General features: G+C 43.7%; 1 protein-coding gene across 6 annotated transcripts; it reads right to left on the bottom strand.

Annotated features, from left to right (window-relative positions):
* Positions 1 to 5189: 5189 nt before the first annotated feature.
* On the bottom strand, positions 5190 to 25296 carry LOC112072026 (leucine-rich repeat and fibronectin type-III domain-containing protein 5). 6 transcript variants are annotated; one of them, XM_070439616.1, is made up of 9 exons: positions 24834 to 25294; positions 24653 to 24747; positions 20626 to 24015; positions 15604 to 15689; positions 14561 to 15477; positions 14058 to 14232; positions 10251 to 10584; positions 7352 to 7652; positions 5190 to 7215 (listed from the first exon to the last, which is right to left on the bottom strand). In XM_070439616.1, the coding sequence occupies exons 5-9, from the start codon at positions 15449 to 15451 to the stop codon at positions 6457 to 6459; spliced, it is 2460 nt and encodes an 819-aa protein (XP_070295717.1). In that variant the 5' UTR covers positions 15452 to 15477; positions 15604 to 15689; positions 20626 to 24015; positions 24653 to 24747; positions 24834 to 25294; the 3' UTR covers positions 5190 to 6456. The 6 variants fall into 6 exon arrangements, 5 of the variants coding, with proteins under 5 accessions (XP_070295717.1, XP_023995208.1, XP_070295718.1 ...); XM_024139440.2 differs by lacking the exon at positions 15604 to 15689 and having other exon boundaries at positions 20626 to 23937; positions 24834 to 25296; XM_070439617.1 differs by lacking the exon at positions 15604 to 15689 and having other exon boundaries at positions 24653 to 24752; positions 24834 to 25295.
* Between the last annotated feature and the right edge of the window lie 454 nt (positions 25297 to 25750).

Genomic DNA, 25750 nt, shown 5'->3' with positions numbered 1-25750 from the left:
CTGTGTAGTGCCTTGCGGTCGGAGGCCGAGCAGTTGCCATACCAGGCAGTGACGCAACCCGTCAGGATACTTTCGATGGTGCAGCTGTAAAACCTTTTGAGGATCTGAGGACCCATGCCAAATCTTTTCAGTCTCCTGAGGGGGTAAAGGTTTTGTTGTGCCCTCTTCACGACTGTCTTGGTGTGCTTGGACAATGTTTGTTGGTGATGTGGACGTCAAGGAACTTGAAGCTCTCAACCTGCTCCACTACAGCCCTGTCGATGAGAATGGGGGCATGCTCGGTCCTCCTTTTCCTGTAGTCCACAATCATCTCCTTTGTCTTGATCACGTTGAGGGAGAGGTTGCTGTCCTGGCACCACACGGTCAGGTCTCTGACCTCCTCCCTATAGGCTGTCTCATCGTTGTCGGTGATCAGGCCTACAACTGTTGTGTCATCGGCAAACTTAATGATGGTGTTGGAGTCGTGTCTGGCCGTGCAGTCATGAGTGAACAGGGAGTACAGAAGGGGACTGAGCACGCACCCCTGAGGGGCCCCCATGTTGAGGATCAGCGTGGCGGATGTGTTGTTACCTACCCTTACCACCTGGGGGCGGCCCGTCAGGAAGTCCAGGATCCAGTTGAAGAGGGAGGTGTGTAGTCCCAGGGTCCTCAGCTTAGTGATGAGCTTTGAGGGTACTATGGTGTTGAACGCTGAGCTATAGTCAATGAATAGTATTCTCACATAGGTGTTCCTTTTGTCCAAGTGTAAAAGGGCAGTGTGGAGTGCAATAGAGATTGCAACATTTGTGGATCTGTTGGGGTGGTATGCAAATTGGAGTGGGTCTAGGGTTTCTGGGATAATGGTGTTGATGTGAGCCATGACCAGCCTTTCAAAGCACTTCATGGCTACAGACGTGAGTGCTACGGGTCGGTAGTATTTTAGGCAGGGTACCTTAGTGTTCTTGGGCACAGGGACTATGGTGGTCTGCTTAAAACATGTTGGTATTACAGACTCAGACAAGGAGAGGTCAGCCCATGCTCGGAGTACACGTCCTGGTAATCCGTCTTGCCCTGCGGCCTTGTGAATGTTGACCTGTTTAAAGGTCTTACTCACATTGGCTGTGGAGAGCGTGATCACACAGTGTTCCGGAACAGCTGATGCTCTCATGCATGTTTCAGTGTTACTTGCCTCGAAGCGAGCACAGAAGTAAATTGTTGGGGTATGTACATACAGTCACTGTGGGGACGATGTCATCGATGCACTTATTGATGAAGCCAGTGACTGAAGTGGTATACTCCTCAATACCATCGGAAGAATCCCGGAACATATTCCAGTCTGTGCTAGCAAAACAGTTCTGTAGCTTAGCATCTGCTTCATCTAACCACTTTTTTATTGACCGAGTCACTGGTGCGTCCTGCTTTAATTTTTGCTTGTAAGCAGGAGGACAGAGTTATGGTCAGATTTGCCAAATGGAGGGTGAGGGAGAGCTTTTATGTGTCTCTGTGTGTGGAGTAAAGGTGATCTATAGTTTTTTCCCCTGGTTGCACATTTAACATGCTGGTAGAAATTAGGTAAAACAGATTTAAGGTTCCCTGCATTAAAGTCCCCGGCCACTAGGAGTGCCGCCTCTGGATGAGTGGTCTCCTGTTTGCTTATGGCAGTATACGAACAGGAAAACGCTGTTTGTATGCGGGCGTGTGTATGTTTGTATCTCAGGGGTTGTTCAAAGATGGAATCCGCAGTAAGTGGAAACAGCGCTCTACCACCTTTTATTGTTTTTGTTACTAAGCTGAGGAGCGTTGCGCAGCATGGTAAAATTACAGTAGGCTATGTTGTAGCTGCAATCTGATTTTGTCACCTTGAAGAAAGTCCTTGTTGATTTAAAATTGGTACTTAATGCAGGAAAAACTAAATGTATGCCGTTTTCTAATTCTCATAGATATATTTCAGATGGCTTACACATTTATGCATTGGATGATTCTTTCATCGATCAGGTTCCCGCCAATAAATATCTGGCCTTTTGGATTTACAATAATTTTACGTTTAAAAAAAACATATGGATGAGTTTAAGAAGCTCAGATTTAAAGTAGGCTAGCCTTCTTTTATAGAAAGAGATCATAACTTCACTGTTAAAATGTAAAAATATGAGACACCAAACCCGTTCACAGGGATGGTTACCTCTCGAGGTTCAACTAATATGTACCAGTAAATCCGCCTTCAGTTTTAATGCCCCCCATTTTTAGAATAGCCTACAAAACTCCCAACATCTTGACTGGTGCCTCTATGGCAGTTTAGGACTTTAATGTTGAATGAATTTAATGAGAATTGCAACTGTTTGGATTGAATTTGTGGTGGTTGAAGCTGCAGTGTTGATTCTGTCATTTGTAGATTCTTTTATTTTTATTGATCATTTTGAATTTGTTGTATTGTTGTCCTCAGGGCACCAATGTAATTGGGAGCCTGGTCTCAATTGGTTCCCCTGAATAAATAAATGTTTTTTTTTTTTTAAGTTGAATAAGTCACCTACATATTGTGCTCTTTTATCGCGTGTGCAATGATGTCAGAGGTGGAAAAACTGTGTTCCTTGTTTGCAGTAACTTCTTTGTTGTTGTAATTTTGCAAACAGATGTGCTGTTTCACCATTAAGGATTCCAGCTGTAAGAAACTGAAAAGACACAATTACATCCCTACAAATGAACAATAAACTACTCTTCCTCCTCTTCAATGTTTCACAAATGTCTGACAGGTGATTTAGCCTACTCTATGAAGGGGTGCCAAGTGTTTACAAAACAATGTAATGCAACATTTTTAGCACCCCTGTCATCAACAGTTAAACATCTCTATCATCTTCTATCATCTTCTCTCTCTCACTGTGATCGTAATAGCCCCTTCACACTAAAACAGACTCAAAGATCACGTTAAACCATGCAATTGGACACAAATTGTTGCCATCAGTGGCCTGGTGGGATAGCTACTCTCCCTGTCCCAATTACAATTAGCAAAAGATAATTGTAGCGTCAGTAATCGTTCCAGTAGATTTCTTTCGGAATGTTAGCGGTTGTGAACCAATTCTGAGAAACACTTGTACAGCGAAAAAAAAGGATTATGCCAATGCCATCACCTGTACCAGCAGGTAGTTAATGTAACAGGTATGATGAACATGTGAGAAATAATTGGCGGATCAGTTCCCCCACTGAGAAGTAATTGGCCAGCTTGCCTCTTGCTCTGACAGTTTGTTAAAGCCCAGTGATCTATGATGGACTGTTCAAACCCCCACAGAGAGGTGATTGGCTGTTTGACTGACTCTGACAGACTGGCAGGGCCAGTGACACATGATTGGCGGGTGACAGCGATTGGGTCTAAGGGGCATTGCAGGTCAGGATTTGATGACAGGGCGGTGCTCAGTGCGGAAGAAGAGCCCTGTAGTGGATCAAGGAAGGATGGAGGGGAGGAGAGGGTGCAGGAGGAGGGAGCAGGGGCAGGTGCGGGTTAACAGGGGAGGAGGGCCCGAGGGAGGCAGTGGGAGTAGTTCCAGAAACATGCAGGAGTAGAAGGATGGTGGAGGAGTAAGTGCTAGAGGGGAATGCAGGAGTTGGCAGGGGGCAGCAGCAGGGCAGAAGGGGGGTTAGAAGTCGGGCAGAACCCCGCAGTGTGTGAGGGGAAACGTGTGGTTCTGTATTTGGCCGCGGGGCACACTTCACTCGGCATTGGTCCATTTCCACCACAGGAGGTTGGTGGGAACTTAATTGGGGAGAACAGGCTCGTGGTAATGACTGGAGCGGAATTAGTGGAATGGTATCAAATACATCAAACACATGGTTTCTAGGTGTTTGATGTCGTTCCATTTGCGCCGTTCCGTCCGTTATTATGAGCCTTTCTCCCCTCAGCAGCCTCCTGTGATCCCCCCCCACCCATCCAACCCTCCTCACCCCCTACCTCACTCCTGCAGAGGTGCAGTGAATGCTGAGAAGCTGTAGGCTGCATGGCTGACTTACACAGATGCTTTTTTCTCTCCTTCTCACTTTCTGTTTTTCTCTTTCTGGCCTCTCCTTTGCTTTCTTTACCTCCCCACTCTCCCTCTTTCTCAAACATCCCTCTTCTTCCCCTCTTCCTCTCACTTTCCCTCTCTCTCTTTCTCTTTTCTCTCCCCAGGAACTCGTGTATTATTATCACACACCTCTGGCACCCTCAAGAGACTGAGTGGATGTCCGGACCCCGGCTCCTCCACGACACATTTATAATTATGCATAATGAGAGAGAAATCAGTATTAAAAGGCCCGGTCTGTTTGGATGACATTAATTAATTTATGTCTGACATATGTGCAGCACATCTTAACAAGCCTACTGTTTAATACTCAACTATATTTCAGCAGAGAGTTTCAGAGCGAAGGTAATGGGGCGTATCTCTTTCTCAAGGTGCAGCTCTAATTCGGCGATGGAGTCAGTCAGACCACATGAAAAAAATCTATCCAACATCAAAACCGTGGATTCAGAGCGCATACTGTCTAACAGCAGATATAAATACTGATCATATGATTGAAGTGAAATGGACCCTACTCTCCACGATCTGAAACATTACTGCGATTGCAGATTCGTTTCTGTGACTGCGAGGCCCATGGTGCCACGATTCCTACTGACCGACGCTGGAGTCTTTAACCTCTGCAGAGGGCTCTCTCTCTCTCTAAGAGCCCTACTCCTTCTATCTCTGTGTGTGTAGGGGGAGGGAAAGGGGGAGTCCCAGGTGACTAGCATGGCCTCTTTTCATCATTTGCCTCTCATTGCCTTTGAACAAACACAGGAGCTGAGAGCAGAGATCTGCCGTTCTTTCTACTCTCAGTGAGAAGGAGGGGAGATTCAAATGTTTTAAGATTATAATGAACCTTAAAAATCATTACAGATGAGATGAATCTCCCGGCTGGCTCGCCAGAGAAAAAGATCTCATTTCTTTTGTCAGTCATGACTCGAGATTGAAGGTAGTTTGAGATGGAATCTATCTACCAAAATGTGGGCTACTGTGAACATGACGTCCTAGGTAACCCTCTGCATGTTATGTTGTCAGACTTCAGAAGGGTTCGTGTTAGACGATACCTGGAAAATGGAGCTAAAACTGAAATGACTTCTGCTGTGTCCTCAGTGTTGCCTTTCATGTTGTAGGACTCAAGAAAGCTACAGTAGATACCTGGCAAATGAATGTCACAAGCAATAACTGTACAGGTATTTTCTACATTAGATAGATTTCTCATTGGTTTATTTATACTGGTAAACATCAAACAGAAACAACAGCAAAATCAAGAGCCGACTTCTTAGATAGCCACAAAAACAGTAGGCTTTCGTTTTCTCTTTACCAACAAGTCAATTTACAACGGTTCTTGGCCTGACATGACAAATTATGTCTTAATAATAGTAAACAAAACATGAAAATGGACCACCAATCCTTTATCGATCCCCATCCACCTGCTGACGTACTGGAATCGCGCCCGTCATCCTGTCTGTGGTTTAGACTGTCATATCAGTTGCGACAGGAATCCTGTCTGTGGTTTAGACTGGTTTAGACTGTCATATCAGTTGCGACAGGAATCCTGTCTGTGTTGGTTTAGACTGTCATATCAGTTGCGACAGGAATCCTATGAGCGTGAGTCTGTATGTGTAATTACGTGATAAAAATGTATTGATTCAACCCGGAGGGCAGTATTAGGCTCAATCGACACCGCCGGGCTGCCATCAATGTTGCATTGTGCTGTGTGTCTGGTGCGGCTTGATGAAAAGATCCAGCTCTGTCACTAGACTGAGGTGTGTGGCCCAAATGGCACCCTATTTGTTATATAGTGCACTACTTTCCAGAGCCCTGGTCAAAAAAGTAGTGCACTATAGAGAATAGGGTGCCATTTGGGACACCGCCTGGATACATTGTGTTCTACATCTCTGCACATTCACAATTCCTCCAAACGCCGCCAAGTTAATTAAGACATGTCACCAACTGTCTGAAAAACTGATGACAAGAAATATGTCCATTCATTGTCTACACAGTTATTGTAATCACTTTAAGTAACAGGCAATGTTATAACAAGCTTGATCATCCATCCCTTTTTCACCCTCTCTCTAAATGATGCTAGACTTCCAAGAATACTGCATTCAGTACCATATGAACACTTACGGGTGTATCGTGTTAGCCTATATGTTACACAACTCAACATTTTTGTACATGAAGTTGCTTTATACAGTTTTTTGTGCCTTTCGTCAAAGTTATATCCGAAGTCGCTATACAGATGACTTTGAGAGGATATTTGCTTTTTAGGTAGAAAAACAAAATGTGAAACATTTTTAAAACCCTGTTTTGCTGCCTTGTCTTCAGAAATACAAGAGGAATCTATGGGTCTTGTAGATAAAAGACAAGGCATAAAGTTACTGTATGCTCCACGACGGGCCACAAATCCAATCCAGTAAAACAAAGAACCTATAAGCCAGTGAAATCCAGATCATAGAGTGCTTTCGAGAAGCCACTCAGATCGGGACAGCTTGTCTCTGCCTCTGCGTATGTTTGCCATTGCACTCTCCAACGTGGGCAATTCTCCGCTCATGGACAGACTGCGTTTGGAGCACAAACTCCCGCCAGGCTTTGGCTGCTGCTGCTGTACCAGGCTGACATAGCAGCGCTCCTTGTACGAGTCCACGTTCAGCGAGTGCCGCCGGTTCACCCTCACACCCCCTGTAGGTACCGTCATGTAATGGTGGGAGGAGGCTCCAGGGGGGCGCGGCCGCCTAGCAACCGGCGTCCATTTTGTGGAACGGGCAAGAACAGGTACGGCCAAGGCGGCAGCAATTTTAGCTTCCGACGAGTTATTACGGTTTGTGTTCTCTAACTCCACATCTGTCTGGCCTTCGGCTCGGCGAGCTTCTCCGGGTTTCGGACCCCCGGTGGCAGTGATATCGGCCCGTTTTTGCCTCAGGGTGACCGGGGAGGCAGGGTGCCAGGAGTGGCTGGCTGCGGAAGTAGAGACAGTGCAGTCGGGGATGGAGGTCTTGGTAGATGTGGTGGTGGTTGGGGCTGGGGGTTGCTGCTGCTTGACCGGTTTACGAGGAGGAAGGGCCACCCTCAGAGACTCCTGGTCCTCCATCTCTGGTTTCTCTGGCTGGAGGATCTGCTTGGACAGAGATTTGGACATGGTCTCGGGGACGCCGCAGCCCTGGAGCTGACCATCACTGCTCAGAGATGGGATCTCACCCATCTCCAAAGCCTTATGAAAGAGATTGAGAGAGATTTTATTAATCCCCAGGGAGAAATGACCTCAATATTCATCATCACATCTGTACAACACAAATAATCCAGAGACAGTAGCCTCAAAGAAAAAGAGTACTACTCAATACTCCTACCTTATCCTCATCGCCTTGGTTACACACTCGGTACCTCACGATGAGGAAGATGATGAAAGCTAAGACGGACGCCACGATGATCCCTCCGATGATGACCACGATGGTCCCTCCCAGGAACTGGGACTGCATGAAGTGGCAGCGGAGGTACTGTGGCTCGGTGGTGAAGCGGACACACCCCACCACTCGCGTGGCGGTCAGGGAGGTCACCAGGTCGTCGTAGATGGCCAGCACACACAGGTCGTACTGTGTACCGGCCGCCAGGTTGTTCACCAAGATACTCTTACTGCTTGAAGGGATCATTCTGAAAATACAGAGAGAGAGACAGTTAGTGTGGAATGAAAGAGATGAGAGCATACTAGACCAACTGTAGACCAATTATACTGTACATTATATTGCAATAAAAAAGAGCACAGGGCTATGGCTTGAAAATGGTAAGAGAAGAGAGAATGCTATGAGCAGCAATGTCGTGAGTGGACGAGTAACAGAGACGCCGGGATTCCAATGGTTAAAAAAAGAAAGTAGAATCGCTAATGTGCAGTGAAAGGGGTGAAAGATGAAAAAGAATACTTTATTGTCCAAATGAGTTATTTTTTACCCAACCCCCTTGAGACACACAAACACCCACTGAGAAGTCGGAGGCATTAAAGATGAAAGATTGTACGCACACCCATCTCTCAGGAGAGAAAGTCACATTAGATCCAATGGCTCGGTGGTTGGATCATGGTGCTGTGTGCTTGAACGACTAGAGCTGTGGATTTCTTATTCCCAACTGGATCTCATACGATCAATATACTGTATGTACAGTATTTGTTGACTGTGAGTCACTTTGAATAAAAGTGTGTTCTAAATGGTCACGTCATATTGTATCATGAAGATAAGCTTCAAATATGGAATGAAAGAGTTGCCGGATGAAAGAACATTGTGTAGACTCATTTCTCAGAAGGGGCCTGAAAGATCTTCGGAAGCTTTTTGTAYCATTCTGCTTTCTCTTTCATCTCGGCTTCTCTTTACAGCTCAGTGCTGACATTTCATTTTGATTCTGTTGATTAGGTATACTATATATACAAAAGTATTTGTATTTATTATGGACCTGCCAAGGCAGCAGCTACTCTAGCCTGGGGTCCAGGAAAATTAAGGCAGTTTATACCATTTTAAAAACATTACAACACATTCACAGATTTCACAACACTGTGTGCCCTCAGGCCCCTACTCAACCACATCCACATATTTACAGTACAAAATCCATGTGTACGTGTGTGTATAGTGCGTATGTTATTGTGTGTGTGTATGCATGTGTATGTGTTGCTTTACAGTACCCGCTGTTCCATAAGGTGTATTTTTATCAGTTTTTTAAATCTAATTTTACTGCTTGCATCAGTTACTTGATGTGGAATAGAGTTCCATGTAGTCATGGCTCTATGTAGTACCTCCCATAGTCTGTTCTGGACTTGGGGACTGTGAAGAGACCTCTTGTGGCATGTCTTGTGGGGTATGCATGGGTGTCTGAGCTGTGTGACAGTAGTTCAAACAGACAGCTCGGTGCATTCAACATACACCTCTCCTAAATACAAGTAGTGATGACGTCAATTTCTCCTCCACTTTGAGCCAGGAGAGATTGACATGCATATTATTAATGTTAGCTCTCTGTGTACATCCAAGGGCCAGCCGTGCTGCCCTGTTCRGAGCCAATTGTCCCTTTTTGCAACCAAGTCCCTTTTTATGGCACCTGACCACACGACTGAACAGTAGTCCAGGTGCGACAGAACTAGGACCTGTAGGACCTGCCTTGTTGAAAGTGTTGTTAAGAAGGTAGAGAAGGGCTTTATTATGGACAGACTTCTCCCCATCAAAGGTACTGTTGTATCAATATGTTTTGACCATGACAGTTTACAATCTAGGGTTACTCCAAGCATTTTAGTCACCTCAACTTGCTCAATTTCCACATTATTTATTACAATATTTAGTTGAGGTTTAAGGTTTAGTGAATGATTTGTCCCAAATGCAATGCTTTTAGTTTTATAAATATTTAGGACTAACTTATTCCTTGCCACCCACCCTGAAACTAACTGCAGCTCTTTCTTAAGTGTTGCAGTCATTTCAGTTGCTGTAGTAGATGTATAGTGTTGAGTCATCSGCATACATAGACACACTAGCTTTACTCAAAGCCAGTGACATGTCGTTTGTAAAGATTGAAAAAAGTAAGGGGCCTAGACAGCTGCCCTGGGGAATTTCTGATTCTACCTGGATTATGTTCGAAAGGTTTCCGTTAAAGAACAACCTCTGTTCTGTTAGACAGGTAACTCTTTATCCACGTTATAGCAGGGGGTGTAAAGCCATAACACACGTTTTTCCAGCAGCAGACTATGATCGATAATGTCAAAAGCTGCACTCAAGTCTAACAAAGCAGCCCCCACAATCTTTTTATCATAAATTTCTCTCAGCCAATCATCAGTAATTTGTGGATTTATGGAGGATTTAAGATTAAATCATCAACCCTGTTACTTTATTTGGCACTTAATAGGCACTTACCATAGTCATTTCTTTTATTTAAGAGATGGGAAAACATGTTTTTTTATTAAGTTGAACATGACAGAATGTAAACAGTTTCTCCAAGTTATTCAAAAGGCACCTAATTGCTGGAATGAACCTGTACTGAACAAGAATGTCAGTACATTAATTACTTAATGCGGTTAGAGTAACAGCCCGTCAAACAATGAAAATTTTAACATTTGACATTTAAATACATTTTTCAACAACTTAAACACCCCTCAACACCATCAGGCATACTACAACAGAACATTGTGCCTAGTTCTTGTTCGTTCTCATTTGGTTCTGAGAGTCGAAATGAGGCATCAATAGCAATCATCAAAAAACAGTCCCTATATAAGCCAAGGCTCACCTGTAAACCAGAGAGTCATCGTAGGTTCCGTTGTATTGGATCTGGAACATTCGGATGCCCGGTATACTCCTCTGGAAGTTGAACCTGACCAAGACGGAGGTAGACGTTGCCTCAGTGATCACCACCTTCTTCTCCTGGCTCGTCTTCGTGTTTCCCAGTGGCACCACGCTTCCGCCTTCCCCACCCGTCTTCATTACCGTGGCGATATCAGAAGAACCTGGGTTCGGTTCCTTCTTCACAGTACCGTTGGTGATGTGTGGGAGTTTGACGATCACCAGGTCCACAGTTTGTTGAGCCTCCCCGGCCGGGTTGGAGGCAACACAGGTGAAGGAGCCTGATGGAGCAATTGAGAACTTACTTTTTTTTTTAAACCAAATTTGTAACTTTTGTTAGTGGGGGTTAAAGGTACATTTTCCATGTTAAATGATATGTTTATTAAAACATGTACCTGTAGGCTGCTACTCAAAAGAAGAAATAAACCCAGTAAGAAAAACATGTTTACAAGTTTACATATTTTTACACAATACTCATCTCATATATACAGTTGAAGTCGGAAGTTTTCATACACTTAGGTTGGAGTCATTAAAACTAGTTTTTCAACCACTCCACACATTTCTTGTTAACAAACTATAGTTCTGGCAAGTCGGTTAGGACATCTACTTTGCATGACACAAGTAATTTTTCCAACAATTGTTTACAGATAGATTATTTCACTGTATCACAATTCCAGTGGGTCAGAAGTTTACATACACTAAGTTGACTGTGCCTTTAAACAGCTTGGAAAATTCCAGAAAATGATGTCATGGCTTTAGAAGCTTCTGATAGGCTAATTGACATAATTTGAGTCAATTGGAGGTGTACCTGTGGATGTATTTCAAGGCCTACCTTCAAACTCAGTGCCTCTTTGCTTGACATCATGGGAAAATCAAAAGAAATAAGCCAAGACCTCAAAAACAAAATTGTAGACCTCCACAAGTCTGGTTCATCCTTGGGAGCAATTTCCAAACGCCTGAAGGTACCACGTTCATCTGTACAAACAATAGTCCGCAAGATTAAACACCATGGAACCATGCAGCCGTCATACCGCTCAGGAAGGAGACGCGTTCTGTCTCCTAGAGATGAACGTACTTTGGTGCGAAAAGTGCAAATCAATCCCACAACAACAGCAAAAGGACCTTGTGAAGATGCTGGAGAAAACAGGTACAAAAGTGTCTATATCCACAGTAAAACAAGTCCTATATCGACATAACCTGAAAGGCCGCTCAGCAAGGAAGAAGCCAAAACCGCCATTAAAAAAAAGCCAGACTACGGTTTACAACTGCACATGGGGACAAAGATCGTACTTTTTGGAGAAATGTCCTCTGGTCTGATGAAAGAAAAATAGAACTGTTTGGCCATAATGACCATCAATATGTTTGAAGGAAAAAGGGGGAGGCTTGCAAGTCGAAGAACACCATCACAACCGTGAAGCACGGGGGTGGCAGCATCATGTTGTGGGGGTGCTTTGCTGCAGGAGGGACTGGTGCAATTCACAAAATAGATGGTATCATGAGGGGGGACAATTATGTGGATATATTGAAGCAACATCTCAAGACATCAGTCAGGAAGTTAAAGCTTGGTCGCAAATCGGTCTTCCAAATGGACAATGACCCCAAGCATACTTCCAAAGTTGTGGCAAAATGGCTTAAGGACAACAAAGTCAAGGTATTGGAGTGGCCATCACAAAGCCCTGACCTCAATCCTATAGAAAAGTTGTGGGCAGAACTGAAAAAGTGTGTGCAAGCAAGGAGGCCTACAAACCTGACTCAGTTACACAAGCTGTCAGGAGGAATGGGCAAAAATTCACCCAACTTATTGTGGGAAGCTTGTGGAAGGCTACCCGAAACGTTTGACCCAAGTTAAACAATTTAAAGGCAATGCTACCAAATACTAATTGAATGTATGTAAACTTCTGACCCACTGGGAATGTGATGAAAGAAATAAAAGCTCTCTACTATTATTCTGACATTTCACATTCTTAAAATAAAAAGTGGTGATCCTAACTGACCTAAGACAGGGACTTTTTACTAGGATTAAATGTCAGGAATTGTGAAAAACTGAGTTTAAATGTATTTGGCTAAGGTGTATGTAAACTTCCAACTTCAACTATTCTACTGTATCTTAGTCTATGCCGCTCTGACATTACTCATCCAAATATTTATTTAATCTTAATTCCATTCCTTGACTTTAGATTGTGTGTATTGTTAGATATTACTTGTTATATATTACTGCACTATTGGAGCTAGAAACACACGCATTTTGCTACAGCCGCAATAACATCTGCTAAACACGTGTATGTGACAAACACAATTTGATTTGATTTACAGCTTTTAAGTGATAATAAATTCAGTATAAACAGGAAAAGAAAAACAAAAAAATAAGTAGGCCTCCAGCCCAACCTCCCATCCCATTCCCCCAACCCCACCCAGCCAACATGTCTCCATCCAACCCGCCCCACCCCCTACCCCCACTCCCACTCCCATAAACCATGTGAAGGAAAAGCAGCCAACAAGTGCTCAGCATATGTGGGAACTCGAGAGAATGCCAACTTAAGAGAATGCCAAGAGTGTGCAACGCTGTCATCAAGGCAAAGGGTGGCTACTTTGAATAATCTTAAATATAAAATATATTTTGATGTTTKTCCCTTTTTTGGTTACTACATGATTCCATATGTGTTATTTCATTGTTTTGATGTATTCAGTATTATTCTACAATGAAAATAGTAAAAAATAAAGAAAAACCCGTGAATGAGTCGGTGTGTCCAAACTTTTGACTGGTACTGTGTGTGTATGTATATATATATATATACAGACAGAGAGAGAATGTGTTGGGCTTTAGCCAAGATTATTCTTTACAGAGTGAAGTATATTTGTCCAGGCCTCAATTGTTCCTTGACTAGCACCATTCATTCTCGCTGTCAATAATTCTAATGTTACAGCTTCTAATAGTAACTGTATTCACTTATGAATTGGAAGAGAGTGAGGTGATTGCAATCTAAGAGCCAACATCATTGTTTTGCAGCAAATGTCTTTGATTGATTGAGAGATTCAAGGAGATATCATCGTTAAGTAGCATAACAGATGCAAAGCATTGAATATTTACATTCATGCAATTCAAAATGAATTTTGTGACTTTGCCCCAGAAACATTTAACTGCAGGGCACTCCCACATCATACGGAGGAATGTGCCTACCTGATTTAGGGGACTCTATGACCAGTTGGTGTTAAATACAGTCTGTAAACAAACTTAAAATGTATATGTTTACGGTTCGGGTTACAGGATGCCAAGGTCATATTTTTCCATATTCTGCTCAAGTTAAACGGTTGTTCAGATTAAAAAAGTTGTTTATATATTATAGAGATCATTCCTTTGAGAGTCCAGATCAATTATTTATAAATCCCATCATTGGACGGTTCAGTATTTGGGTTTCCCAATGGACTCTATAGGCCAGCATTGCTGTAAATATATAAATAAATGATTTGCCTGGTAATGTGTGAAATATTGGCGGATGGGCGTATGGATAATTGTTTTTCAATGTTGAAACTTTATTAACATTCACAACTCCATGAACATTTATTAGCTTTTCTGTTTCCTTTAAAACAAAAAGGTGGAACTAAATGTAATGGCAGAACAGAGTTCATCGTAGGATCATTTTGATACAGATCAAATGGTCTGAAAAGCTGACCTCAGGGCCTACTGAAAAACCAGAGCATACAAACAGAAACACTCAACATAGTCTACCACAACAGACGTTTCAATGACACCCACCTGAGTCCTTCACAGTGGTGATGAGGATGTCCAGAGTCCCGTCACTGTGCACCACAGCCCGGGAGGAATTGGACATGAGGCGGCCGTCTGGCGCAATCCAGTGGATGATGGGGTCTGGGTCGCCCCTGGCCTTACAGCGCAGAGCTACACTCTGACCCTCCAGCGCTCGCAGCTCCTGGAGGCAGTTAGACGGTGGGGTAGGGTGAACGATATTACCGTGATAGGTATTGAATTATCGTGATTAAAACAGTTATCGTGGTTAGCAATAGCATGATAATCGATGTTTGACAATTATTGCAATAAATGTGTTTATTCTGGAAAGGGATGACATGATGATCAATATTTCATTAATTATCATGTTAAAAAAGTGTGTTCAGTGATATACATGATAGTTACTTTTTGTCCGTGTCAAATAGCATGYTAAAAACAGTTATAATGCTTCTGTTATCACTGGATTGTTGCAATACTATTGACAAATGATCTTATTATCATCTCAGCCTTACCTGGGAGTGTCTGGTGATGAGAGGCGGCTCACAGAGGAACTCTTCTTCAGACACGGTCCAGAAGTACCGTCCAGCCAGGTGCTGCGGAGCCGCACATGTCTCCAGATCATCCTCCCGCCTCAGCCTCCTCAGCCACAGCAGCTCACAGTTACACCTCAGTGGGTTCCCCCCAAAACTCAACGCGAATGACGACGGACCCATGCTTCCTGACGTGGCCAGAACCCCAGCCCGCTGGAACACAGGGTCTGGCGGAAGCTTCTGGAGCTTGTTGGAAGTGACATCAAGCCGTTTGAGCTTCTGCAGGCCGGAGAAGGTTCCTATAGGGATGTAGCTAAGCATGTTATGGTCCAAGCCCAGGGTGTGGAGGCTGGTCATTCTCTGGATGGCCACCCAGGGGGTGCTTTCTAAGTTGTTGTAGGACAGATCTAACTCCTCTAGAGCCGTGAGATCATTGAAGGCCCCAGTGTGGATATGAATCAGTTGGTTGTTGTTAAGAATGAGATGGTGAAGTTTGGACATCCCGCTGAAGGTGTCGTTGGTGAGCCTCGTCAGACGGTTGCTGTCCAAGTGCAAGGCCCTGAGGTTCTCCAGATCTTTAAAGGCGTGAGGCGAGATGGAACCGATGGTGTTCCGAGACAACGTCAGGTCCTGAAGCTTGGTCATGTTGGCAAAGTCCCGCTGTTTGATGCTCGTGACGAAGTTATCGCCCAGACGCATCTCGACGGTGTGCCGGTCGATGTTTGGGGGGACGAAGAGGAGGCCCTTCTTGTCGCAGAGGGTTGCCAGGTTGGGGTTGAGCATCTGGCAGACACAGCGTTTTGGGCACAGCTGGACCTTGTGGGCCTTTACAGCCATGCCAAGGACCATCAGGTAAACTAGTAGGGTCTCCATCAGGCTTTCCAGTCAGGCTAACACACCTGGCCAGATAAGAGAGAGAAAGAACTGTAATATCCTACGTGGAGTTGGATAGAGATAACCCCAAGACACTGATCTAAGGTAATTTCCGCCTAAATAGGAGACAACATAGAAAGGATTTTAATTACATGCAGTTGGATGAAGTTTCACCAGACTGATCRAAGGTCCGTTTTTTTTTCTCCTGATAGGATGGCTGCGTACGCTGAAGTAGAGACTGGAGAGAAAAGATTGTATTTGTTCATTTGGGTACAGCTACTCTTCCTGGATCCTGGGGTCCACTCAAATCACAAAACAAAGCAATCATATACACCCACACAAAAGCAACGAAGTAGAGACGAGAGAGACAGAATTGTATTTGGATTACCATTAGCTGTTACTTTATCCAGAGCTACTCTTCCTGGAGCTCAGACAAAACAATCATACACCCAGACAAAAACAATGCCAGAGAGCGCAAAGTATTCTATTCTGAATCCTGAGAGCTCTGCAGGTAGTCTAGTGAGTAGCGGGGGATACTGCAGCTGGAGTGCAGAGAGAGTTTGCCTAACGACACGTGAAATACTGCTCATAATGWGTTATATAACTCATTCTTATTGGCTACATGTACAGAAAACATGAATCTACCATGCGTGTCTCATGGTTCTTGATTACGGGAGGAAGGTGCAATGTCCAACGCCTAAAGATCTCACAACAGCAGCATAACTCAAAGCCGAACCTTTAGACACAGAGTGTTATATCATCATTGGTTTTTCTTTGGTCCTCGGGTGGCAGGTAGCCTAGTGGTTAGAGCGTTGGGCCAGTAACCGTAAGGTTGCTGGATTGAATCCCTGAGCTGACAAGGTAAAAATCTGTTGTTCTGCCCCTGAACAAGGCAGTTAACCTACTGTRCCCTGGTAAGCTGTCATTGTAAATAAGAATTGATTCTTAACTGACTTGCCTGGTTGAATAAAAAATGTTTTAAATAACTGAGGTTATATCTCTGTGTCTTGAATAATGTGCGTTTTTATCTGACTAAAAGCCTGGAAGCTCTCTGTACACCTTCAAAAGCTTTTTCCACCTGCAGCTTTTGATATAGAATCTGTAAAACAATAACCTTAACTGTCAAAATAGTTTGAGGAATTTGAAGAATGTCTCGGAATTCTCAGAATGTGTCAGGGAATGAAGAATTCTGCAGATGGAACATGAGTGACAAACTGCCATGGGGGAACGTTCTGTTGCAACATTAACGGAGACTGAGGCCTGGTGGGAACATAGTGACAACACCTGTCATCTGTAAAACACATCCCGGCCTGACGACTAAAGGAAAAAGGTTGCCGCCTAGGAGTCTGCGGCCGACAATAAAAACGAGAACACAGTGAAATCATTTTAGAGAGAGCAGAGCACACACTGTCTCCCTGGTCTGACATTTCAATGAACGCCACGCTACATAAAAATCCCACTTTTCTTGGAGAACAGGTTTATGCCCTTGTTTTATAGGACGTTTTACCACGACTGAGTAACAGTTATAGAAATGTGTTGACTCTCTGTCCTGTGTTGACTGCTTGGGTGGCTGGTGCTGGTGAGAGGGGAGTAGTAGGCTTAGCAGTGAGGGCCTAAGTAAGTCGATGACAAATGGACTGTGGTGTAATTGTTAAATGGACAAGTTATGACACTCCTTAAGCATGGCAAACGACTGCCAGATCGTGACCCAAACTGAGGAAATACGGCTGGTGGTGTGTGGGTGCGAGAGAGAGAGTGTGTAATGGGAGAATGTGTGTGTGCGTGTGTTGAGGGGTTAGGTGTTTGTCTGTTTTTGTGATAGTGGTAGCGTGTGTAGGTGGGTTTGCATGTGTGTAGGGGTGTGTGCTTTTCTGTGTGTGAAAGAGAGATAGCGAGTTAGTATGCGAGTTAGTATGCGTGCGAGTGTGTGTTTATGCGTGCGTGCCAACCAACCTTCTGCTTTGCTCTGGATGGCACAGCCTCTGGATGTGCAATGAGGCAGAGAGGACCTGCTCCTTCCCGACTCAAATGGCAATGGAGACGCGATATTGATTCACTCCGTAGAGATGGGGCTTTTTTCGCCGGTGATAACTCAGCCAAACGTGAAGAGAATGGTTGAGACGGTTATCACTGCGAAATTCMTTTTGTGAGGACAAAAGTACAACCCCATCGCCAAGACATGATGAGAAGCAGGAAATACATGTCGGCGCCGGTCTCCCTAATTTGCATTTAATTACGGTGGGGTTTCTACACAGCTATTTGCATAGCAGGTCACATTCATCCTCTAGATGAACAAATAACTAGATAATCAATCAATGATTTAATCAATGCTTTACTCAACCTTAGAATGTCAAACCTTAGATAATATAGAGAACACTTTCAGACACACACACATATGCACACACTCACTCACACACACGGGTGGATTATTCCTAATAGAAAGCAGCTTGGTAGACATCAACATTTACAGTGACACTCAAGCGCAATGGCAGCAGCAGAGGCATACTACTGTTTTAGTGGAGGATATCTATGCTCTCCCTGGGGCAGCGATCATCCAGAAAAGCCTTATACAGCATCCTACACACACACACACACACACACACACACACACATAAACACACTTCTGCAGCAGGCAGGCAGCTGGGCCAGTTGGGTCATGAGGGATCTGTTTTCAGATGGTCTAACGTATGCTGGGCCTCATATAGAGAAAGCCTCTACTGCATCATCACATTGCTGCTGGGCTGTGGGCCCTGGGCTTGGAACCGGGAGGGGGGAGAGAGAGAAAGAGAAAGAAAGAGAAAGAGAGAGAGAAAACTAATGCTTGTCATGCTTACAGATGGAACTTCTGCGTAGTGGCCCTGTCTCACCTAGGTACTGCAGAGACAAAGCTAGATACTGCATTCTCCATCGGAAGCTAAATGCTTTCAGTACATGTATTGAGGTTGTGGTATGAAACTGATATTTCCTATTTTATAAGGAGAAACACATTAGGGGCTTGGTAGCATTACAGACACCCTCATGCTGATATAAACACGTTCTGATTTGTTGACCTGGAGAGAATTGTTCACCACATGAAATTAGTTAGTGTTTGATTAAAAACATTCCTTAATTAAACTGGATAAATTGGTGTTGAACAGTTTAAGTATGTCCTGAACACACCATCAGCCTGTGTGTCTGTGCGTGCGTGCGTGCGCACATGCAAGAGCGAGTCAGAGTAAGAGTATGTGTGGGTGTGTGAGACAGAGAGTGTGTGTTTGTTGGAATACCAATTTACATCAGTGTCTGCCAATGCGATGTGCTAGGTCTAGGGTGACATCCTTGATACCATGGCAACACCAAAACCTCACTTTGGGATGGCATGTCTTTAAAGGTTCATTCTCAGACAACCTAATACTGCGTTGAGTCAGTACTATTGTCCCACAGATTTCATTGGCCTATTAGATTCCAATGCTACTACGGTAGGTCCATCAATAACATCTGGTGTTTTGTTTGCCATTGGGGTCATACTTTGATGAGGTCTGAATTATGGAGGAAAAGGTCAAATGCATTTAGCGTGGCCTAATGAACGGGGTGGCTGGATCCAACTGATCTTATAGCTCTCTCTCACACACACACACACACACACAGTCAGATCGATCTACACAGAGGCATAAAATAACGCTTCAATCCTTTCATTTTAACTTCCCATTGATGTTAGATAGGTACCGTAGGTAACATGGCTGAGGTGACCTAAACCGTGGATGTAATGAGCCGCCAGCTACGTTCTCCAGTCGAGGAGATCCCAAAGAACTGTGGGGTCTGAGGTGGCACAGGTTCAGTTTCAGAATGAAGAGGGACGTCTTAGCAGGCTGAGTGAACAGGCCCCTCTCTATCAATGGAATTGTCTTCAGTGCTTTTAGTCTTCTTTTTTGGTGTGAACCCTCCTTTTCCCTTTGGCGTGAAGATCCAAAAATGCATCTGTTGTTTTTCACCTTGTAGAGGGAATAGATTGTTTCTCCTGGCAAATACATCCAATCCTATGAGCTGAATAATCAATAGGCCCACTGTTTGCCTTCCCCCCTTTCTTACTGAATATGCTGTGCATTCAGCAAAGCTATTGTGAGGTAAGCAATGTAAATTAGGTCGATGTGCTCAGTCTACTGTAGCCCAAGCCACAGCTCCTTGGATGCGTTGGTGGTGAAAGGAACTATACTACACATCCCTCTCTTTTTAGACTATGAATCATGTTAGTGAAAGACATAAGCATTGCCTTCAATGAAAAGGCTACGCCATGATGAATGTTTCGGCGTGATATTGAATGTTGTGATCAGAGAGCGTTGTAGCCTTTCGAGCAGTCAGCAAACAGAAGCATTATAATCAGGCCTACAGGGTGCTTTGGTGTGGCAGTTACAATGGTGCCTCAGGCTACCATGAATAATCAAATAGATGATAACCAACACCCGACATAAAAAGATGAAACACGTTTATAAGTTATTAGGGCCACATATTCACATTGCAGAGACCTGTATCAACATACATCTGTATTGAACTGTACCTTGTCCAGTCTTTCATTGGGCTACTCAATCCAGGCAATAGCCTACAACAAGATAACAAGTGAATGACTGATGCCTCATTTGCATTCCAGTAAGGGCTGTTAATGGCAAATATTTTGTTTTGTGGTCATATTTCATTCTCTCTTACCACTCTGCAAGTTATTTTGGTTGGACTGACAAGAACTCATATAATGTCCGAGCACAAGCGCAGTCATTTCACATCTTAATTCAATCTGATGCGATCCACCATGCATCTGTAAGTGGACAAGACGATAATTGGTACATTACATGATTTTCAGTTTCAACTAGACAAAAAAAACTCCGCACGCAAGCAAGGGGGTTCTATAAATACAATTTGTAATCTGACCGCTTTGCTCATCATCTGAAGGGATTTTTTGACCTTGCGGTGTTATAGCCTAGCTTTTCAAAGATCTAGGCGCATGACAGCTGTCTTTAGGAGATCCCTCACCTTTTCAGACACCCCGCCGTGAGAGGCAATGAGGATGGGAGCCTAATTGCAGTAAAAACCGTACTGCTGCTCCTCATGCAATTTCTTCAAAGCCGATTACCCAAAAGAGTTCAACAACAATACGATGCATTTAATGTATGGTAGGCTATAAAAAAATATTGCTTAAAGTTTACCTTGAAGACGGAGCATCAGCCCTGTTCAATCTGGGGTAGTAGGCCTACCGCGTAAATTCTTCCGCAAATGCTGTTATGAGCGCCAAAACATTTTGACAGAATTCTGTGTAATGTAAATGGTGGTTCCTTGAGCAGACTCAGGTGTCCCAAAAATGTGCGCTGGATCCTAATATAGTCTGTGAGAATGGCCTTCGAAACCAGCGATGCCCTTCAAGAAATCCATGACCATAGAAAGCAACATTCCAACGCCTTACTTACTTCCCCCGGTGTATCTACGTGGGAAATGCACACTTGATGTTGGCTATCTAAAAGAAAACTGCAGGAGGATGAGGTCCCGCTATCGCTTTGAGTCTACAGCTTTCCAGCCACACCACAGAGGATTGCCTCTGCGCACTCGGACGGCATGAACCGTTTAATAGCAGAGAAAACGCCTTTGTAGCGATACGGCGCTGTCTACTGACTGCTGGTGCTGCATTCGGAACGCGTAGAAGTCAGATGTTCGCATCGCTTTTTCTCAGCAGGTCCGCCGGTGACATGCGGGCTCAAAGCAACCTAGTCAGACTGACACCCCGCTAGATCCCCTCTGTCCTCCGGTCCGYGCGTCACACAAGTCGTGGACTATACTATCAACCTTTCCCCGCCAGCGAGCCAGCTCAATTTCGCGGGTGACCAGAGGTGCACTGCTGTGCTTGGAATGGTAATCGAGGGCGCCCCCCAGCACTAGGGCCATTTGTGCATTCATCCACAAACAGACAGACAGTTGCAATGCCTCCCAGTACAATCTTGCACCTGTATACTGATTATTTAAATTAGTAGGCTGTATGAACTCAGCTTCACATCTGACAATGCATTGTCCCTATAGTAGGCTATATGGAAATACTGTATTAATCACCATGCTGTTATTCATTTATCATCACAATGATTGTGAGCTTAACACATTTATGAGCAATCATTAAACTCAATGATTTGATGCAGTGACATACAAACACAATTTAAGAATTGATCTGCTGCAGGCACCTCTGCAAACGAGCAAGCACACAAATAACCAAAAATGTATAGGCTATTGAACACGTGATGAAATAGCCTTAAAATGTGTATGATCTATTGGCAAACTGAAAAATGACCATATGTTAATTTAAAAAGCTTTCAAGAGATGCCCAGGTAGCTGGGTACCAACATGACTACTTCTGCATTCAATAAGGTCACAAGAAAATGGCAGGTTGGCTGTAAACATCTTTGCACTCTCTGCCCTGTCTCTGGCACCCACTCCTCAGGCTAAAGCACAGGGCTAGCCAAAGGCTACTGCTGCTGTGGTTATGTAATGGAAATGATTCGGTGAATCGCAACCTTGCTTGAGACCTAAATACTTGTGTTAGCTACCTGAGCTAATGTCTAGGTTTTAGCCCCGCAGGCTTACACGGTACTGTGACGTGCAGAAGATGATACCTGGGATGATACATCGTATGTCATCTTCTGATCTTATTCTCCACGTTGACAAAGCCCATGTGTGTTCTCTAAATGCATTCTCTGAACAGGAAATACCATCAGACTCGTTGTTTTTGTCCTCAAAACAAAGCCTTTCCTGCCTCTTAGCCCAGCTCCTCATAATTCACAAGGTGTTGTGTTTCATCTACTACAGCACTGCACTGAGGAGTTCTACTGCGAATCAATATATAGCCTCATTCCGCCACTGTATACAGGCAGGGTTCAGATCAATAGAGACAATGTATGCCCAAGGTGTTGGAATGAAGGAATCTATGGTGATTCCAGGAGCCTTTGCAGTTTTCGTCTGTCTAATATATTCTTTAGAATGCAGAAAATGACATCCTGTTGTCGTAGCTTTCATTACCTAGTTAATCAATAAAGGACATTGTGACAAGGCAACTGTGTCCCACTTGTTCATGGACCAATGGAGTATTAATATTCACCAATCAAACCTTCCTACTCTATTGGACCATGAATAAGTGGTCAATCTGGAGMTGGAAGAAACGCAAGCCTGGTTAGGCGAAGTGCTGGCTAGCGGAGTAGAACATTTTTAGAAAGAAAACGAGAATATGTGGAACATAGCCTTGGACCCTTGGCTAAGGATATGTATCTGTTTAGCATACTATGCCAGGAGGTCTGGACCCTATTGGCACATGTGGTAGTATAATAACTACAGGGTCATAGTTCTAAATCCTGCACTGAACCAGGTGTTAGTCCTCAATCACTATGATATTACAAATGAAATCATCAGAAAAACATTAACACACTCTCCAGAACACCAATTTAATCACAAAGCGCCTTACAACATCTGATGTTGTCTGACGTCAACATCTGTAATTGATTGGAACGTTATTGCTGCGTCATTCACAACTAAACCACTCCTCCCTCCAAGGGCAAACTGCAACGCATTGTCCGGTCTGCGGAGAGGGTCATCGGCTGCCACCTGCCCTCCATCGAGGACCTGCCCCCCCCCCCCGGGGTAAGGAGGCGTGCAGGAAATATCATTGCCGACCCCGCCCACCCCCTCTTCCAAACACTCCCCTCTGGTAAACGGTTCAGGGCAATCATGACCAAAACAACCTGACAGCTAAACAGTTTATTTCCCCATGCTGTGTTGCTCACCAATTGGCCATCTGGTCCACAGAAACTAAGGGACTATGCACTCTCTGCTGCGCACTGCATCAAGCCATCTTCGAACTGCACATATAATAACCGCACTACCATAATTGCACTCTGTTCAGCTCTGCACATTAACACTGCATATAAACTGTACATAGGCACCTGTTGTTAGAATGCTCTGTGATGTAGTGCAACCTCTGCACATATATATTTATAATGTACATTTGTAAATCCTCTCTGTAAATTCTCTTACTGTACAGTTCTATGCATACTTTATCTATTTTGTATATAATGTACATAAACTTTGTGTAAATTCCTCTGTCTGTATTCTGTCTGTTGTCTATTTCTCGTAGCACATCACCAAGTAAAATTCTAGAAATGTTAAATATACTTGGCGAAAAAAGGTGATTCTGATTCTTACCAACAACACACTGACAGACATTTAATCCATTCAGGTTTCTTTTATCAGACACCAAATCCCATTCACTGTTTCCTGTCGTTGAGGAGCTGTTTGTAGGTGAAGGAGTCGGCCCAGTCCCCTGTCCTGCTCTTCTTCTCCAGGAAAAGGCCCATGCTGTCTCTGGGGGGGGATCTGCGATGCTGTGCCTCCACATCGGCTCTGAAATCCCCAGCAGCTCACGCACATAGGCAGAGATGGGGGGGAAGGGGGGAATACAGGGAGGAGCTGAGCCAAACCGTAGGCTAGATCTAAGGGTCATATTCAGTCGGGTATGTTGTAGAATCTTCAGATAGAAATGTATTGTATTTTAGAATAGACATGTCCCTCTGAAATGTAGAGGGAGGAAAAAAATGTTGTTTTTTTTAATCGCAACTCTATTCATAATATTTCTATCTGCAATGTTCAGTAGGTTGCATCCTTCTATTTACAGGAATGTTCAGGTGTGCTTGAAATGTAGGGATAACCCTAACTTAATAAAAGGCTATAAATTATGATATGACCATGCACATTAGAAATATAAACTCAGGGTCCAGTTTAGATGCAACCCTCGTTAGTTGGCCTATGAAATATGATTTATTCTCAGTGCTGAATCTGATTGTCTGCATTTGGCTGTGTATGATATATCATGTTGTGCGACCCATCTTGAATAATTAGCCTACCACTGAGATGGGAAGATTGCCCAATGTTTTCTTATTTGGGTTGGAACAATCCTGCATACATTCATGGTGGCGCTTCCAGGACATTTTAGTGCCTTAATGCAGAGATTACTGTAGCCTAGCCTATTTCTACTTTACATTCAGACCTTTTCAATCAACACCACTCTACTGAAATTGCTATAAGTATCCAGTGCAGGCTTAGAATCTGAAAGCTTCTCAGCTTAATTTCCCTTTACCTTCATATCCTCAAAGTCTGTGATTCCTAATCATGACAGATAGTGGCAATTTACATAAATCAGCTTTTTACCTGTGATGAGGTTCTCAGTGAAACAGGCCTGGGGTGGATAAAGACAGAGTCGTTGACTAGTCGCCATCAGCAAAGTGGACTGCTGTACACTAATGCTAGGCTAGCAAAAAGAAAATGGAAAAGTTATTTGGCATTGTAAAGAAATGAGTAACTTCATAAAACAATGTGATAGCTCACTCACTGTATACTGTGGATATCCTAAGGATCCTATCTATTTTGTCAAGGCCTGGCAACTCCAGTGAAGGAACGCCATGTTGCCTGTGTGTGTGTGCGCGCGCGGTATCATAGAAACGGTCACATGTCAAGCTAGGTTGAAAGTGTTTATGTCATTTTCAACCTAGCTGTAAGGAAAGAAGCCAACGTAGCTCAGTCGCAGTTTTCCATTGGGTCAAATTACTTTGCTCACGCCTAAATATAACATGTTAGGTATAGAAATATGTTAAAATGCATCCTGATGTAACTTAATTATAGCATTAAAACTCAGACCAAGGCCAATGTAAAAAGTGTCTGTCACATTATAAAAAGTGGAATCAGAAATAAAGTAATGTAGTGACTTATTGACTATGGTCTATTCTATACTATTATAATGTATTCTACCTTATTCTATAAAGTTACATTTACTTAATTTAATGTATGTTCCGAAAAAAGAACAGTTCTCACATGATACTTTAAGCTCTGTTGGATAAGTAAAAAATGCATAAGGTAATTGATGGACTKGATTTTGCACCAATGAAAGACATGTAACAGAGCTGGGGCGGGCACTAATTGCAAGGGTAAATTATTTTGCATAACTCGGTGTCCTGGGTTTGGAGTTTATACATTTTAGACCATTCCATTGGTCCTTACTTGAAATCCACTGAACCGGAATACCGGACCGTGTAAAACGAATTTGCCCAATGTCAACGACGACTGGTCCCTATCATGAAAGGCCGGCCAATCCGCTTCATACATTTTGGGGCGTGTTTTTGTTTTCGCCAACTGATTGGTTCTCTTCCAAGCGTATGTCCCTCACATGTTGCGTCCTCTTCACGGGAATCTAGCGTTTCCATTTCACAGATGAATAAAGTATCTGCTGCATTCATCAACGTGGCCTAAAGT

This window comes from Salvelinus sp. IW2-2015, unplaced genomic scaffold, assembly GCF_002910315.2.
Source record: "Salvelinus sp. IW2-2015 unplaced genomic scaffold, ASM291031v2 Un_scaffold1804, whole genome shotgun sequence".
In the NCBI taxonomy this organism is placed as follows: domain Eukaryota; kingdom Metazoa; phylum Chordata; class Actinopteri; order Salmoniformes; family Salmonidae; genus Salvelinus; species Salvelinus sp. IW2-2015.
The sequence above is the reverse complement of the archived record's forward strand: the minus strand, read 5'-3'. Positions and strand labels throughout refer to the sequence as shown.